The 14,526-nt window shown below is 50.9% G+C and overlaps 1 protein-coding gene across 1 annotated transcript; it reads right to left on the bottom strand.

Annotated features, from left to right (window-relative positions):
- Positions 1-3,185: 3,185 nt before the first annotated feature.
- Positions 3,186-14,092, bottom strand: LOC118586733 (cytochrome b-c1 complex subunit 1, mitochondrial). Its single transcript, XM_036191944.1, has 13 exons — positions 13,977-14,092; positions 13,613-13,753; positions 10,229-10,315; positions 9,440-9,569; positions 8,754-8,952; positions 8,220-8,299; positions 5,828-5,943; positions 5,505-5,648; positions 5,245-5,405; positions 5,028-5,113; positions 4,173-4,261; positions 3,815-3,890; positions 3,186-3,376 (listed from the first exon to the last, which is right to left on the bottom strand). Exons 1-13 carry the CDS (start codon positions 14,043-14,045, stop codon positions 3,312-3,314), a joined length of 1,443 nt encoding a protein of 480 aa, XP_036047837.1. The 5' UTR covers positions 14,046-14,092; the 3' UTR covers positions 3,186-3,311.
- Between the last annotated feature and the right edge of the window lie 434 nt (positions 14,093-14,526).

Genomic DNA, 14,526 nt, shown 5'->3' with positions numbered 1-14,526 from the left:
CTGAAATGTGGACAGGTCCCTGCAGACCATAGTGGTAGTAGCCGATGGTCGGGCATATTGCAGCTGGAGCTGACTCACCCCCAATCCGTGGGGGTGCCCAGACAAAGCCTCAGGCTATAGGTCCTGACAAACGCAGATCATGTGAATCAGCCATGCTTCTGTCTAGCGGACCTCCTGTGCCCCACCCTAACCTCTATGACAGGCAGAGCAGCCCCTGGCAAAGGAGAGACTCTGGGACTATTTTAGGGACCCCAAATTGCTTTGGGCTGAATCTAAGCAATGCATCCCTGTTTTAGAGGAGAGAACCTATGTCACGCTTATTCATATGTGTGCATCCCAATGCCCTTCACTCCCTACTGTGTCATGATCCAGTTCTAGACAGATGCCATCCAGCTGTGTTTGCAGGGAGGGAGGGTTGTCCATATGTGGAGGGATGGACCACCCATGGTGACAGCTCAGTTCTCAGGAATCCACCTAATGCCCATGTTCCCACTAGCAGGGCCTGTCCATGATTCAGGCCAGGTTCCCCCATTTACTTCCCTTCATCTGGCTTATAGGGATCCCCTCCTTCAATATACTCTTGTAGACTCTTTTTACTCAATCCCCTGACCAGGCCTGGGGCCACCCTATAACCATTTCCTTTCCTCGTTGCCTCAAAAGTATCTAACTTTCCCCTTCCTAATTGAGGCCCTCTTAATCCTTCCCTATAGACAGTCGTTCCCAATCCTAGGTCAAGCCCAACTTCTTAATAAGGTCTTTCTTTGGTTATACATGTATGTTTACTAGGTGGGTGGCATCAAGACAGAGAGACATGCCTAAGAAAACTAGCCCCCATTTGGGTCCTGTTTCTTTGTTTAGCCAGTCCTGTATGATTTAGCACAACCCAGCAAGTATATCTTCACTCACCATTGCTGCTGGACAGCTTCCAGGATGCTTGGCCCTGCAGCCTTGCTCCCTTCAGATCCTCAGGTTAAATGGGGAGATGGGGCTGGATGGAAGTTCTGTTGCTTCCCCTGGGTCTGGCCTCCTCATCTGGGACTGAGTTTTCTAGCATGGGCAAACCTCAGGGTACAGAGGACCATCCACTCCTATTTCCATTGTCAGGAAAGCTGGAGCTTCTGTTATCACTGAAGACCCCCACTCCCCGAACTATCCCAGGACAGTCTTTACAGGTCCCAGAAACGGTTTCCAATGTCAGCGTCTCCTCAGCAGTGTCCCAGGGCCTCCCAACCCTAAAAGGTATGCTCCAGATGAGGGCAGTAGAGAAACAGGCCTGTTCTCAAAGAGGCAGCCCCCGCCCTTAAGACCATTGCCTCCTCTGGCACAGTCAAGGGTGGGTGAGAGCAGGATATAGATGGCATGTACAGTATGGACACACATGTATGCAGGTCTGACCTTTACGGAAAACAGAAGGCCCAACTTAAGAGTATTAGCATCAAGGCAAACCTCACTAGATCTGAAGTGCCCCTCAACTAAAGGCTCAGTGTGGGGTCAAAGGAGGCTACTGAGAAGGCAGAAGGCTGGAGATTATTAGGTCTATAGCAAGAACAGGGCTATGGCCCTCTAAGGCCTTTCTTTGGCTGAGCATCCTGCATGTTTACAGCTTTAGGCACAGTACTGGAGACCTTCACCTACCTGCAGCTCTTCCCTCAGGGCAGTGGAGCCCCAGCGTGTGAAGTTGTCCCTCTCATGCTTCCCTGGACATTTTCTTTGGCTTGTCATGTTTCACAAGATGGTACCATGTCTCTAACCAGGGCCCACATCTCACTGTACCCCCAATACCTCAACATTCCTCCCAAAGTTGGGCAGGTGTCATCTCCCAGGACTACTGGGAACACTGCCCTGCTTGTACCTCCACATCTCACCTTACCTTTCCCTATGGCCCTGATATAACCAGGCTCACCTGGATGGCCAAAGAAACATAGCCCAAATCCCCGTGCTAACTCACAGCTCTTACCAAGTTACTTTTCTTCACAATCACCTGGAGACACCTGCCTGACATGTTTCTGGAGGAAAGATGAAATGCCCTGGCTCAGAATGAAGGTGTCCAGAAACTCCCAGCAGCCCCCTCTCACGTCCAGCATGTCTGTAGCCTTTGGGATCAGACACTAGCTTAAGAGACATCAACTCTCATTCCATGAGCACAACAGACATGGGCCTTGTTCCTGGCCCTGGGTGCTCTGTATCCTTACATAGCCAGGGCTGGGCCTAAGTTGTGTGCTGCCCAACGGTGTCTTTCCAGATGGTTACACACAATGACCTGTGCTCTGGCTGACAGCTGAGGGAAAGGCACCGGACAGCCTAAGAGTCAAGGCTTGTCTGGCTACATTCAGAAGAGGGTGCTGGGGAGACTTGGAATGGCCCCTCTCGACAAACTGCCCCAGAACCCTGCTCACATGCACAGCAGCCAAGTTCAGAGGCTCGGGCCTTTGCTCTGACCTTTCCTATAGGCCTCCTTGGGGATCTTACAGAAGAGAACTCAAAGGGGTAGCAGAGGAATAAAGCATTTGAGCTTTATTAGGTGAGTTAGGTCCTGGCTGCCTCTAGAATGGGGAGGGGACCTCTAGGCCAACAGCTCAGGACTTGCCTAGGACAGACCTAGAAGAGGGAGGGGGCTTGGGCCCCACTGAGCTCAGGGCTATTCTTGGAGCCTGAGTCAGCGGCAATAGAGGCAAAGGATTCCTGCCTTGCCTGTCCAGACAGCAGTTAGAAACCAGATCAGAGCACTGTGCCCCGGGCTATCCTCTCTATAACCCACAGTACACTCTGAAGCAGCTTCCTCTGGGACACTAGTGGCCTCTCCTAGTCCATCCAGCAAAGGACAGAGGCCACCAGAGGGTGGCTCTATGCAGTGTCTTCAGTGAGGAGTTTCTCACATAAGCTCCCAGTTTCCACACTGGGACCTCAATGGGGTACAGACTGGGCTGTAGTTTCCGTAACTCCCACATCCCACTCCTGGGACAAGCTGGCTAAGGAATGTACCCCATGTAGCTGAGTGGAAACATCTGGGCGAACTCCCTGCAAGCATCAAAGGCTTCCGGCCTCTGCACTGCAGCCTCCACATTTGCCCCTGGCTAAGGACACTCAGACAAGGGGAAGACAGGCAGGACGCAGAGGATGTAGAACATGAGGAAGTCTTGCTCCCCAGTGGACTCCATGCCAATACTAAAGAAAGGACGACACAGTTCTCAATAGGACTTTATTGGGGGTAATTGGCTGCATACGTCTGAAGCAGAAGGAGTGGTGTGTTTGTGGCAGAGGACCCCGAGTCCCTGGCCCCACCCTCTTGCCTGCCAGCACAGACTTCCTGCCTAGAAGCGCAGCCAGAACATGCCGCTACGGATCCGGTTGTAGTCTGGGAGCTGCTCAATGGGGCCTGTGGGGATAGGGTGGGGAGTCAGGGTGGAGCGCCTGCCTGGCCTGCACAGGGACACCTGGCCCTGTGCCACACCCAGCTCAGAGTGGCTGCCCAGAGCAGCACAAGACAGGCTTTGAGTGAAAGAGGGGAGAGCACATTCCCCGGGTGCTGAGCCTGTCCTTTCATGCTCTGGCTGGCAGCCCCACCCCACATGCACGGTACCTGTTACCTGGTGGGCTGGGGGGTGGGTGGGGTACTAATGGAAATAGCTTGGCAAGGAGTCAGGGAACTGTTGGGACAGGCTTTCTGAAAAAGAACTCCCTGGCACCAGGTTACTGGAGAGAACCTCAACTTCCTTCTCAAAGTAAGCTGGGAACGGGGGACTGGAACAGGAGGGCAGGACAAGACAGCAGCCTGATGAACCGACAAGAGCGACCGACCTTCTAGACTACTCACCAAATCCAGCCACTGCTGGACACTGGTCATAAAAGTACTTGGAGCAAACCTCACGCAGCATGCGGGCATCCACCTCCTGTACGGGGAAGCAGAGAGAACACTGAATGACAGGTCCTGGGCACACTTCCTACTTGTCCTTTGGAGCTGTTCCTCTGCCCAAGGGTGAATGTACAGGGTTCTCCCTACCTAGTCCACAGCCATCAGCACCCTCTGATTACCCCCACCCCAGCAAGTGGCAGCTGCCTTGATAACAGAGAGGCTCATGGGAGCAATTTTTGTTGTATCAGATCCCAACTCCCAACTCCACAGAGGTCCCATCAGCCTAAGGCTCCAGATCCTCTTCCAGGGGTCCAATTACCGCAATCCGGCTCTCCCACTCGGCCAGAGGGATGCGGCGGCCATAAGTCAGGAGGCTGCGACCAATGTCTTCACACACAGGGGTGGTGCCTTCAAGGGAAGGGGAAAAGCTTAGAGGCCTGCCCAGTCCACTTTTGGACCCACAAATGCCTCTAGGACCATGCTCTGACCCCATTTCCGTAACAGCCTGCCACAACAACAGTAGCGGGCTGCCTCCACTTGCACCTGAAGCTCCAATCTCTGCATCCGGGGTGGCAGGTGTGGCTTTCAAGTCTTCTTCCCTCACCCCTCCCCTTTTCTTCTGAGACAAGGTCTTGCTATGGCTCTTTGCTGGCAGGCCAGGCTGGCTTCTAACTCAAAAGATCTGCCTGCCTCTGCCTCCAGAGTGCTCAGATAAAGGCATGGGCAGCTTTGCCCAGCACTGTTTTTCTTTTTTAAAGAATTATTTATATATTTAACGTATGAGTGCTCTATCTGCAAGTATAACTTTATGCCAGAAGAGGGCATCAGATCCCACTACAGATGGTTGTGAGCCACCATGTGGGTGCTGGGACTTGAACCTAGGTCCTCTGGAAGAGCCCATGCTCTTAACCGTGAGCATCTCTCCAGCCCACATTTGTTTTAAAGACAGAGTCTCATGTACTACGGTCCAGCCCTGAGCTAACTGTGTAGCTCAGGGTAACCACGAACTCTTGTTCTTCCTGGCCTATCTCCTAAATGCTGGGATTGTAAGTGTGAAACACCACACACGGCCAAGGTTCTCCCTTCTAAACCTGGCCACACTACAGCCCGAGTCACTGATAACTACTGGGATATACTGTACACATCCCTCACTACAGGGACGAGGAGAACTCACCATCCAGATGAGACACCAAGGCATTCCTGAGGATATTTTTGCCCCGAATCACCTCACTCTCTGTAGCACTGGTGCACAGGCGCATCCTAAGTCGGGTGGGGGTGGGGAGTGGGTTTGAAGTGATGTTCATTCTGGGAGACTGTGTGTTGTCTTTTAGCCTCCTACTACCCCAGCCAAACACCCCTAACTCACATAGCAATACTGAGCTGACACTCACCACTGGCCTTGCAGGAAGAACACCATATCATCAATGCTCATGCCATCACAGACAAAGTGTGCACCCAGTAACCCAGTCTCGGAGTAGGAGATGTTGAAGGTCTGGAAACTCTGGCAAAGCTTGTCAGCCACAGCAACAGAAGCCAGTGGGCTGGACAGGTGCTGCCAAGGGCAAGGATCAGAAGCACCCCTTTTATCTGTGGCCCACAGCCTACACTCCACAACCCAGCCTCCTCTCCTCCCTGAAGGCAAGGTACTCACCTTTCCACCACCGTAAGTGCAGTCATAGTGGCCAATGATGGCATTGGCCACTTGGAGGGCCACATTGTCCGGGTTAGCCCAGCCAGGTCCCTCTACTGCAATGGCCACGTGGGCTAAAGGCAGGGCGTCATCACGATGGCGGATCTGAAACAACACATGTCAAGGCTGGCAGGAAACCAGACTTCCTGAGTAAACAGAAGGATGGAAGATGCTGGACCCTTGCCAATTCCTGAAGAGTCTGACATCAGAAGACAACCATGCACCCAAGGGTCCTCCCACAGGTCCCCAGCTCAGACCACCAACCCTGCCACCAGGCAGCACACCTCACTGCCAGTGAAGCGGCACGAAGTTACACCAGGTACGGCATCCTCTTCATACACTCGAGAGATGCTACTGAAGTGCTTCTGGGCGAGGTCTAGCAGCTGCTGGTGTTCCACTCCTGTGGGGAACAGAGTGGTGCTGGCGGTTGCCCAGAGTCCAAACACAGGTAAGAGGAATCAGACAAGAAAGAGCAGGACTTCTATGTCCTGGATCGTGAAAACATTTCATCAGAACTCGATGAGGAAGAGGATGATCCCTAGGCAGACTGTCTCAAAGGCAAGATAGGAATGCAGGGCTAAACAGCCCATGGCCCTAGCCACACTGAACTTAAAAACAGACTTGGAAGGTGGGGACTCTGGAGGTGGCTCAGCAGTTAAGAGCTCTTGTTCTTGCAGATCAGGGATTGTTCCTAACACCTACAATTGTGGTTTATAACCATCTAAAACTAGTTCCAGATCCGATATCCTCTTCTGACCTCTGTAAACACCATATATAGACATACAGGAAGACAAAACACTCATACACATTAAATCTTTGGAATTTATTTATTTTTATTTTATGTGTATTGGTGCTTTGCCTGCATGTATGTCTGTGGGAAGATGTCACATCTTGGAGTTATAGACAGTTGTGAGCTGCCATGCAGGTGCTGGGAATTGAACCCAGGTCCTCTGGAACAACAGCCAGTGCTCTTAACACTGAGCCATCTCTCCAGCCCCCACATTAAATCTTTGAAAAATTATTATTAAAAATGGCAGATGGGAGGATATTGAGTACTCAGAGCTCTTGCCTAGCATGCACAATGCCTTGGGTCCAATCTCAGTACTATAAATAAAAGTGGGCTGGAGGGATGGCTCAGTGGTTAAGAGTGATTCCTGCTCTTCCAGAGGGCCTGGTTCAGCTCCCAGCACCAACGTCAGACAGTTCACAACTGCCTGTAACTCGCTCCAGGGGATCTGACATCCTCTTCTGGCCTCCATGAGCACCCACCTGCTTGTGGCATACATATAGTCACAAAAATTTAAAAAAAATATGTTAAATAAATAAATCTCTGAAGTAGCTCAGCAAGTAAAAGGCACCTATTTACCAAGTCCGATGACTGAGTTTGCTCCTTGAGATCCACACTGGTAAAAGAGAATCAACTTCCACAAGAAGTCCTTGGATGTGTACATGTGTACGTATGCACATGTACATACACATGCACGCACACACACCCCAAACACATAAATGCAATTAAAAAAAAAGCCAGAAAAGTGGACAGAAGGGGCAATGGTCTGTCGAATGACAGTGGTTCTCTCCCCAGAGCCATCACCTTGCCTGCACTGGGGGAACTGCTACACTCCAGCTCTATCACAGACCTGACTGATGGCCCTGAAGGAGGTCGTAAAGAGAGGTGCTCCTGCAGGACCATGAATTACCCTGGGACCCTGGGGAGCTGAGGCCAAGTATAAGGAACATCACACACCCAAGCTAGATAGTGACAGGCGCCTTGTCTCCTCAGTTCACAAGATGCCCAGGGCATACCTTGACAGGTGAGCACCATCACAGGACTATCTGCCCTATGCCTGCTAAGACTCAGGAAAGTCTGATGGGTTAGTAATTGATGCTGCTCTTGGTCCCCACATTCCCTATTGTGTTCTTGCTAGGTCTTTTTCTCCCACCTTGGTGGCAGGTTTTAAGCAAGTCTGCTTCCCTGGCCACAGCTGGACCTACAGAGGCCCGCATCAGAAGACTATGTGGAACCCACCCACTTCTCCCCTGCTTCTGCCATACCCCACAGGGTTCCTGTCACACTGTCCCTAGTTAGCCTGCCTCACTCTGACCCCATTCAGCAGCAGAGCAAGCGTTAAAGTAATACCAGGTCAGGGCGGGCACTACCTTTCCCCTTTCTCAGCCCCCCAACTGACAACAACCACCCTTCCGAAATTTGGTCGACTGACACGTGCTCCCCACTAACCTCTAACTCTAAGCTCCATTAAAACCTCTGCTGTAATTCTGTGCCTCCCTTTATGGGCCCAGTCACCATCAAATCTACATGATCACAGTACCGCTGTCAGTGGCACTCAATGGCAAGGCTGTAGGGAATAAGCCCGCATCGTTTCCACTGGCCCACAAACGGTATTTTAGGACTAGGTCAGGCTAAGAGAGGTCTGAGGCATAGGCAGGAGCTGGCAGCCAAACTGAGGCACACACTAGGAGTGCCCTGTATGGCCAGTCCCAGTGGCAGCAGCAGAATGGGGTCCGAGCCCATCTCAGAGCACAGAAGGGTCTCACATACTTCAGTGACAGGACAGGAACAGAGTTCCCTGGAGTCATCTGTGGGCAGAACCAGAGATCCAGGCACGGACACGAGAGGTTTGGGCCACCTGTCCAGGGCTTCAGCAAACCATCACTCACCCCCAGCTGCAGCCAGCACCATTCGAGGAGCTTTGTAATGCCTGCTGAGGTAATCAGTCAAGTCTGCGCGAGACAGCCTCCTGTAAGACATGCAGCCAAGTCAACCCCTCTCAACCCACAGCAAGCTGAGCCACACAAAATGGGGCTGAGAGGAGGAACGGCATCCCTGCCTCCAGAGCAGGCTTTAACACGGCCCTCTCAATCCACTCTGTCACCAAGCCCTTCAGGACCCACAGGGCAGCATGTTGAGGAAGGTGTGCGCTAACCTTGGGCTCTGAAGGGGCACCAGCTTCCTGCTGCTGTACGCTCTTGTGGCACACTCCTAACATAGCACAAAGTGGTACACAGAAAGGACACCTAGGTGTTCCCTCCCCCAGACTGTCAGGATATCCTTAACGGAGTCCAAGACTCAAGTGAAGACCCCAGTGCCAACAGGGTCACAGGACCAGATGGGAGTACAAAAACAAACAATATAGGCAGCCAGACGACCTAAACGGCATGTGGCTATTCCAATCTCAGCCAGCTCTCTCTCACCTGACGTTCTCACTGGGCCCCTCCACAGCCTGACCCAGAGGTGTGCCCTGGAATGCTGTGGCATGCAGGTAATCAAAGACCACATTCTGCATAGATGCATCATTTTCCTGCATCTCCTGCAGGATCACGTCTCGTTCCTTCTCGATCTGAGAGTCTTCCAGACTGCAGTTCTGCACAATATCTGCCAGGAGCTCCACAACTGGACACAGAAAGAAAGGACGTGTTAACCAGGCATGGTGGTGCACACCCCCATTTCAGCATTTGGGAGACCATGAGAGGATTACTAAGAGTTCAAAGACGCCCAGGCCACACATCAAAGCCAACCTGGACTACAAATGAGAAATCCATCAAAGCACTTAGAGCTGACTCGGTGAGTGAGGGCATTTGGCACCAATCATGAGGACCTGAGTGCGGGTACCAGAACCCACAAGATGGAAAGATAGCTGATCCTGTTAAGCTACCTCTGACCACGCATACACCAATACACACATAATTTAAAAAAAAAAAAAAAAAAAAAAAAAGAATTACATTTCCCACTGCTGTACATTCGTATTAGTTGCTTTTCAACAAGGAGACAGTCACATGGGTAAGTCCAATTCTGGGGACAGTCTGGGAGTTCTTGGGAGCCTGACTTCTGCAGCCCAAAGACCTATCCTTCTGTGCTCACGCCTTCCTCCAGGTGTTACCTTTTGGCAGGTCCTTGGACAGCGCCTTGATGAGGTAAGCAGTGTGCTCCCGAGTGCTGTAGGCATTAAGATGAGCCCCCATACTCTCTACCTCCTTCTCTAAGGCATTGCCAGGCCGATTTTTTGTTCCCTGGAATCAGACATCAAGAGGACCAATCAGAGGGTTGAAGCAATGGCTCAGGAGCATTGAGAAGATGCAGACTCTATTCCCAGCACCTATATGCACTCACAACCATCCATAACCCCAGTTCCAAGAGATGCCATAGGCAAGTATATGGTTCTACGTTTAAAAAAAAAAAAAATCCAAACCAGGAGCCAGAGTACAGGCACCTGCCTTCAGAGGTTAAAATCCCAGCACATCCCTCCCTCAACAGTCTGTACTCATTATACTAGGTAGGCCCTCAGCTGAGCAGACAGCATCATGGGCCCAAGGACAGAGACAGTCAGGGACAGAAGAGCATGGCTGCAGCAAGGGTTACCTAGTAATCAGAGTTCCCCTAACAGCCTAACCTCTCTGCTCTTGACTGTGCATGTAATGTGATTAGCTGTTCCAAGTTCCTGCCACTGTACTTCCCTGCTATGACGGACTGCAATCTGGAAAGGGGGACCTCAGGCAGGGACTCATCTGATAAACACTCACTCAGAAAAAAACTAAGCCCATACGGCTCTTCCAGAAAGCATAGCCAACGATTATGCCCCAGAGTTCCCCAATCAGGAGACTTGTTTTTTGGATTATGGTCTTTGAGCCAGGCAGCCCTAACTGAGGGACATGGACTTCACTGGACTAACCTTGAAGGCCAGATGCTCCAAAAAGTAGCCTGCCCCATTGTTCTTCTCTGTCTCATAGCGGCTGCCGACATCAATCCACACTCCCACCTGGACAAGAAACCACCAACAAAAGGAACCAACAAATCAGTCTAGCTCCCGTCACAAATGCCAGAGTAGCCCGGCACAGGTTCACAGTCCTCACAGGCAGCAATGTGGAGAGAGTTGCTTCACTGGGACCCCTACAGTCAGAGGGAGAGACAGGCGAGCCACGGCACAGGGAAAGGTCCAAATGACTAATCACACCGTCTCATCTCTGGTACCTGAAACAGGTTTCCTCATGGGTTATCAAAGACACCCAGGAACATTTTTTGGTGTTTATTTTTGGTGTTTATTTTTGGTGTTTAAGGCACTGTCATGCTTTGAAGCCTAATCTGGCCTTGAACTCACAGAAACTCCTCCCACCCACCCCCCCTCGCCTTATTGTCTCAATTGTGCCCATTTACCTGGCTCCACAACTACAATTTTTAGTTCATTGTTTTCTTCTATGCATGAAGCCTATCATTTGCAGACAGTAGTCTGTTTTCTATATTCTAAGAATCATATACAAGTTAGGTATGGTGTCACACACCTGTAATCCCAGCACTCTGGAAGGCAGAAGCAAGGCTAGCCTATGCAACAGAGTAAGATCCCGTCTCAAAAAAAAAAAAAAAAATCATCCCTTGCCTTTGTTCTGATGGTTTTATTCTTTCATCAGAGAAGATGATACTTGGCATTTCATCATTTTAAAATGGTATCGAAACAGTGGCACACACTTCTAATCCTAGCAGAGGTAGGTTTGAGGCCAGCCTGGTCTACACAGTGAGACCCTGTATCAAAAACAAAGAGAAGATAACTTTCATAGTGAGACCCTATACTAGCTCAGTGACTTCTCAACATGAGTTTCACCATGTTGCTATGCTGGTCCTGAATTCCTGGGTTAAAACAATCCTCATCTTTCAACCTCTCAATATCTGGGACTATAAGCACATGCCATGTGTCTGGCTTCATTAAGACTTCATTCTCTTTCAGTAGCAGGGATCAAACACAAAGCCTCAGGAATGCTTAGCAATTACTTTACCACTGACATCTTCAGCCCTCAAAGAAGTTGTGTGTATGTGTGTGTGTTTTTTTAAATGATTTTATTTTATTTTATGTGAATTGGTGTTTGCCTGCATGTATGTCTGTGTGAAGTGTTGGATCCCCCTGGAGTTATAGACAGTTGTGAGCCACCTAAAGTGGGTGCTGGTAATAGAACTTGAGTCTTCTGCACGAACAGTACAAGCTTTTAACCACTGAGATGTCTCTCCAGCCACCCTCCTGCTCCACTCCAGTATAACTATCTTAATATTCCTTTCAATTTTTTATTTTTATTTTTTATTTTTTTTTTGAGACAGGGTTTCTCTGTATAGTTTTGGTGACTGTCCTGGATCTCACTCTGTAGACCAGGCTGGCCTCCAACTCAGAGAGATCCGCCTGGCTCTGCCTCTCGAGTGCTGGGATCAAAGGCTCCTTTTGATTTTTAAGACAGGGTTTTCGCAGGGCGTGGTGGCACACATCTTTAAACCTAGCACTCAGGAGGTAGAGGCAGGCGGATCTCTGTGAGTTTGAGGCCAGCCTGGTCCAGAGTGAGTTCCAGGATAGGATCCAAAGCTTCACAGAAAAACCCTATGGGGGTGAGGGAGGTATTTTCACTATGTACCCATGACTGGATTTGAACTCAGAGACCCACCTGCTTCTATCTACTGAGTGTGAATCTTATATTCTTTTTATGTTTTTTGTTTTTTGAGAGAGGGCGTCATATAGCTCAGACCGGCCTAGAATTTCTTCTGTAGTTAAGAAAGCCTCGAACTCCCAATCCTCCTGTTCCCACCTCCCAAGTATTGAGATTACTGGTATGCAAGAATCATAAAGTCTCCCAGTGTGCTATGAAACATACTACTTACCCACATGATTGAGTTTTTTATTATTTGTTCATTGCTGCCTGAAGTTTTGCATATGCTTTGCAAACAGATGTTGATACTCAGACTACTGTGTAGTATAATTTTAGATAAACATGCATTTTACTTTTTGTGTGAATGTATATGCTCCTGCGTGTAGGTGCAGGGGCCTGTGTGTACATGGTGGCAGAAGGTAGATACCATATCTGTCAAAAGTGGAGCTGCAGGCAATCAAAGGTCTCCCAGCTTTTTATGTGGGTGCTGGGATATGTTCTCCTGTTCTCATGGTTGCACAGCCAACAACTTCAACCACGGAGCCATCTCTCCAGCCCCAAACATTCACCTTAAGTCTATCATCTTAAATTACAATCCACAGCATCCTTTGATTTTTAACTGGCACCATTCTTTCTATGGAACTCCTCACAATCACAGTATCTTAGAGTCTGTGGAATACAGCATGATTTACTAAGCTTTCTTTGAGTCTGTTTATATAGGTTCCTTGTAGCAAGAAGGTTGCCTACCACCGTGTCCTATGTTTGGTAACAATTTATATCACAGACATTACTTTTGTCCCTGGAAAACTGAATCAGTCAACAAAAACATATAGCCCCGAGCCAGGCAGTGGTGGCACATGCCTTTAATCCCAGCACTTGGGAGGCAGAAATAGATGATCTCCAAGTTCAAGGCCAGCCTGGTCTACAGAATGAGTTCCAGGACAGCCAGGGCTACAAAGAAAAACCAGACAGGAAAAAAATTATTTTTAAATATGTGTATATGTGTATGTCTGTGGCACGGTGAGATGGTGTAGAGGTTAAGAGCACTGACTGCTCTTCCACAGGACCCAGGTTCAATTCCCAGCACCCACATGGTAACTCTCAACCACACAGTACCAGGGGATCTGAAGTGAAGTCTCTTTGGGCCTCCCTGGGTATCATGCACACATGGTACACATACATACATGTGGGTAAACCACTCATACACGCAAAAGGAAAATAAGCCTACACACACTAGTCCCCACCCAAACTCAGTACTGGTGTTAGACCCAAATCGCTACCTTGGGGCTCCAAATTCAGGTCCTCACTTTACCCATCTTCCCAACCCTTCAGAGGCACTTCTGGAAGTGCTTTCCTGGTCTAGCCTACAGATTATATAACCTAGCTCACCTAAAGTCTCTGAAACCTCATTTTTCTCTTCATTGTTAGACAATCATCACATCTCTCTTGTCGTTGAAACAAAAAGCTGGAAAAGAATTGGGCCCCGTCCTTGGCGAGCGTCGTGATTGGGGCAGGGCTGAAGTCAGGTACAGGGACAAACCCGGCAGTAAGCCAGTCTCCACCCGGCACGCAGACCCAAGGAGCCCAAGGTCACGTCCCAGCACGGGGAGCACGGGGAGCACGGCGGGCCCGTCAGGGCGCGGGCGCCCACTCACCGTGCAGGTGGGATGGGAGGACTGCTCCGAGGCCACGCGCAGCCCGTTGTCCAACACGCTGACCTGGGTCTCCGGCACGCTCTGGAGGGCCTGGGCGAAGGTGGCGGCGCGCCGCAAGGCAGGGGACCTCAGCAGGGCCGGCTACAGGAAGAAGACGGCCCGTGAGAACTGCTCTCCCAGCCTGACGGCGGGCCCGCTCACGCCCAAGCCAGCGAAGACTCCCACCCCCGCCCTCCGCCGTGACCTTCCCACGGCCCTGACGCCGTGACCTCCCCGCTCCGCCCCGCCACTGCTGACAGCCTGCTCCCCATCGGCGTGCGGGAGCCCTGAGCCCCGCAGCCCAGCGTTCTCGCCGACACCTCACCGTGCGGCGGGTGCGAAGCAGCGCTTGTGTCCCGGAGCAAGCAGCCCGGCAGACTGCGGACGCCGCCATCTTCTAATTCCCGGCAGCGTAAAGTCGCGCCACGCATGCGCAGAACCGAGAAGGCGGAGTCTGAGGCGGAGACGCAGGCGCTGTACGGAATGCTTGGGGCCTCTGTCGCCCCCCGGCGGGCACCAGGTCCATTCGCACGAATTAATGCTTGTTTTTCCTTTGGTCCATAAGCCACTCAGAGTCCCACCTGACTGTCCATCAACCTGCCGTGGGCCCTCCCGCGGTCCGGTCATCGCCTTCTTCTACCTGTGGGGGGCGCTGTGCACTGTTTCTCTTCAAATGCGGGTGCCTGGGATGCACTGCATGCCAGCAGCAGCAGCACCAGCAGCAGCAGCAGCAGCAGTGCCCAGGCCTGGAGGGCAGGGGGCGCAATACACGAGAATCAGCCCAAGGTCGGAAGCACCAACCTGGCAGTGATTCCTCGGCAACAAGGTGGCCGCTGAAGTTAGTTTAAAAGAATAAAATATGTTTAAATGGTTGA

This window comes from Onychomys torridus, chromosome 7 (genome assembly GCF_903995425.1).
Source record: "Onychomys torridus chromosome 7, mOncTor1.1, whole genome shotgun sequence".
In the NCBI taxonomy this organism is placed as follows: Eukaryota; Metazoa; Chordata; class Mammalia; order Rodentia; family Cricetidae; genus Onychomys; species Onychomys torridus.
The sequence above is the reverse complement of the archived record's forward strand: the minus strand, read 5'-3'. Positions and strand labels throughout refer to the sequence as shown.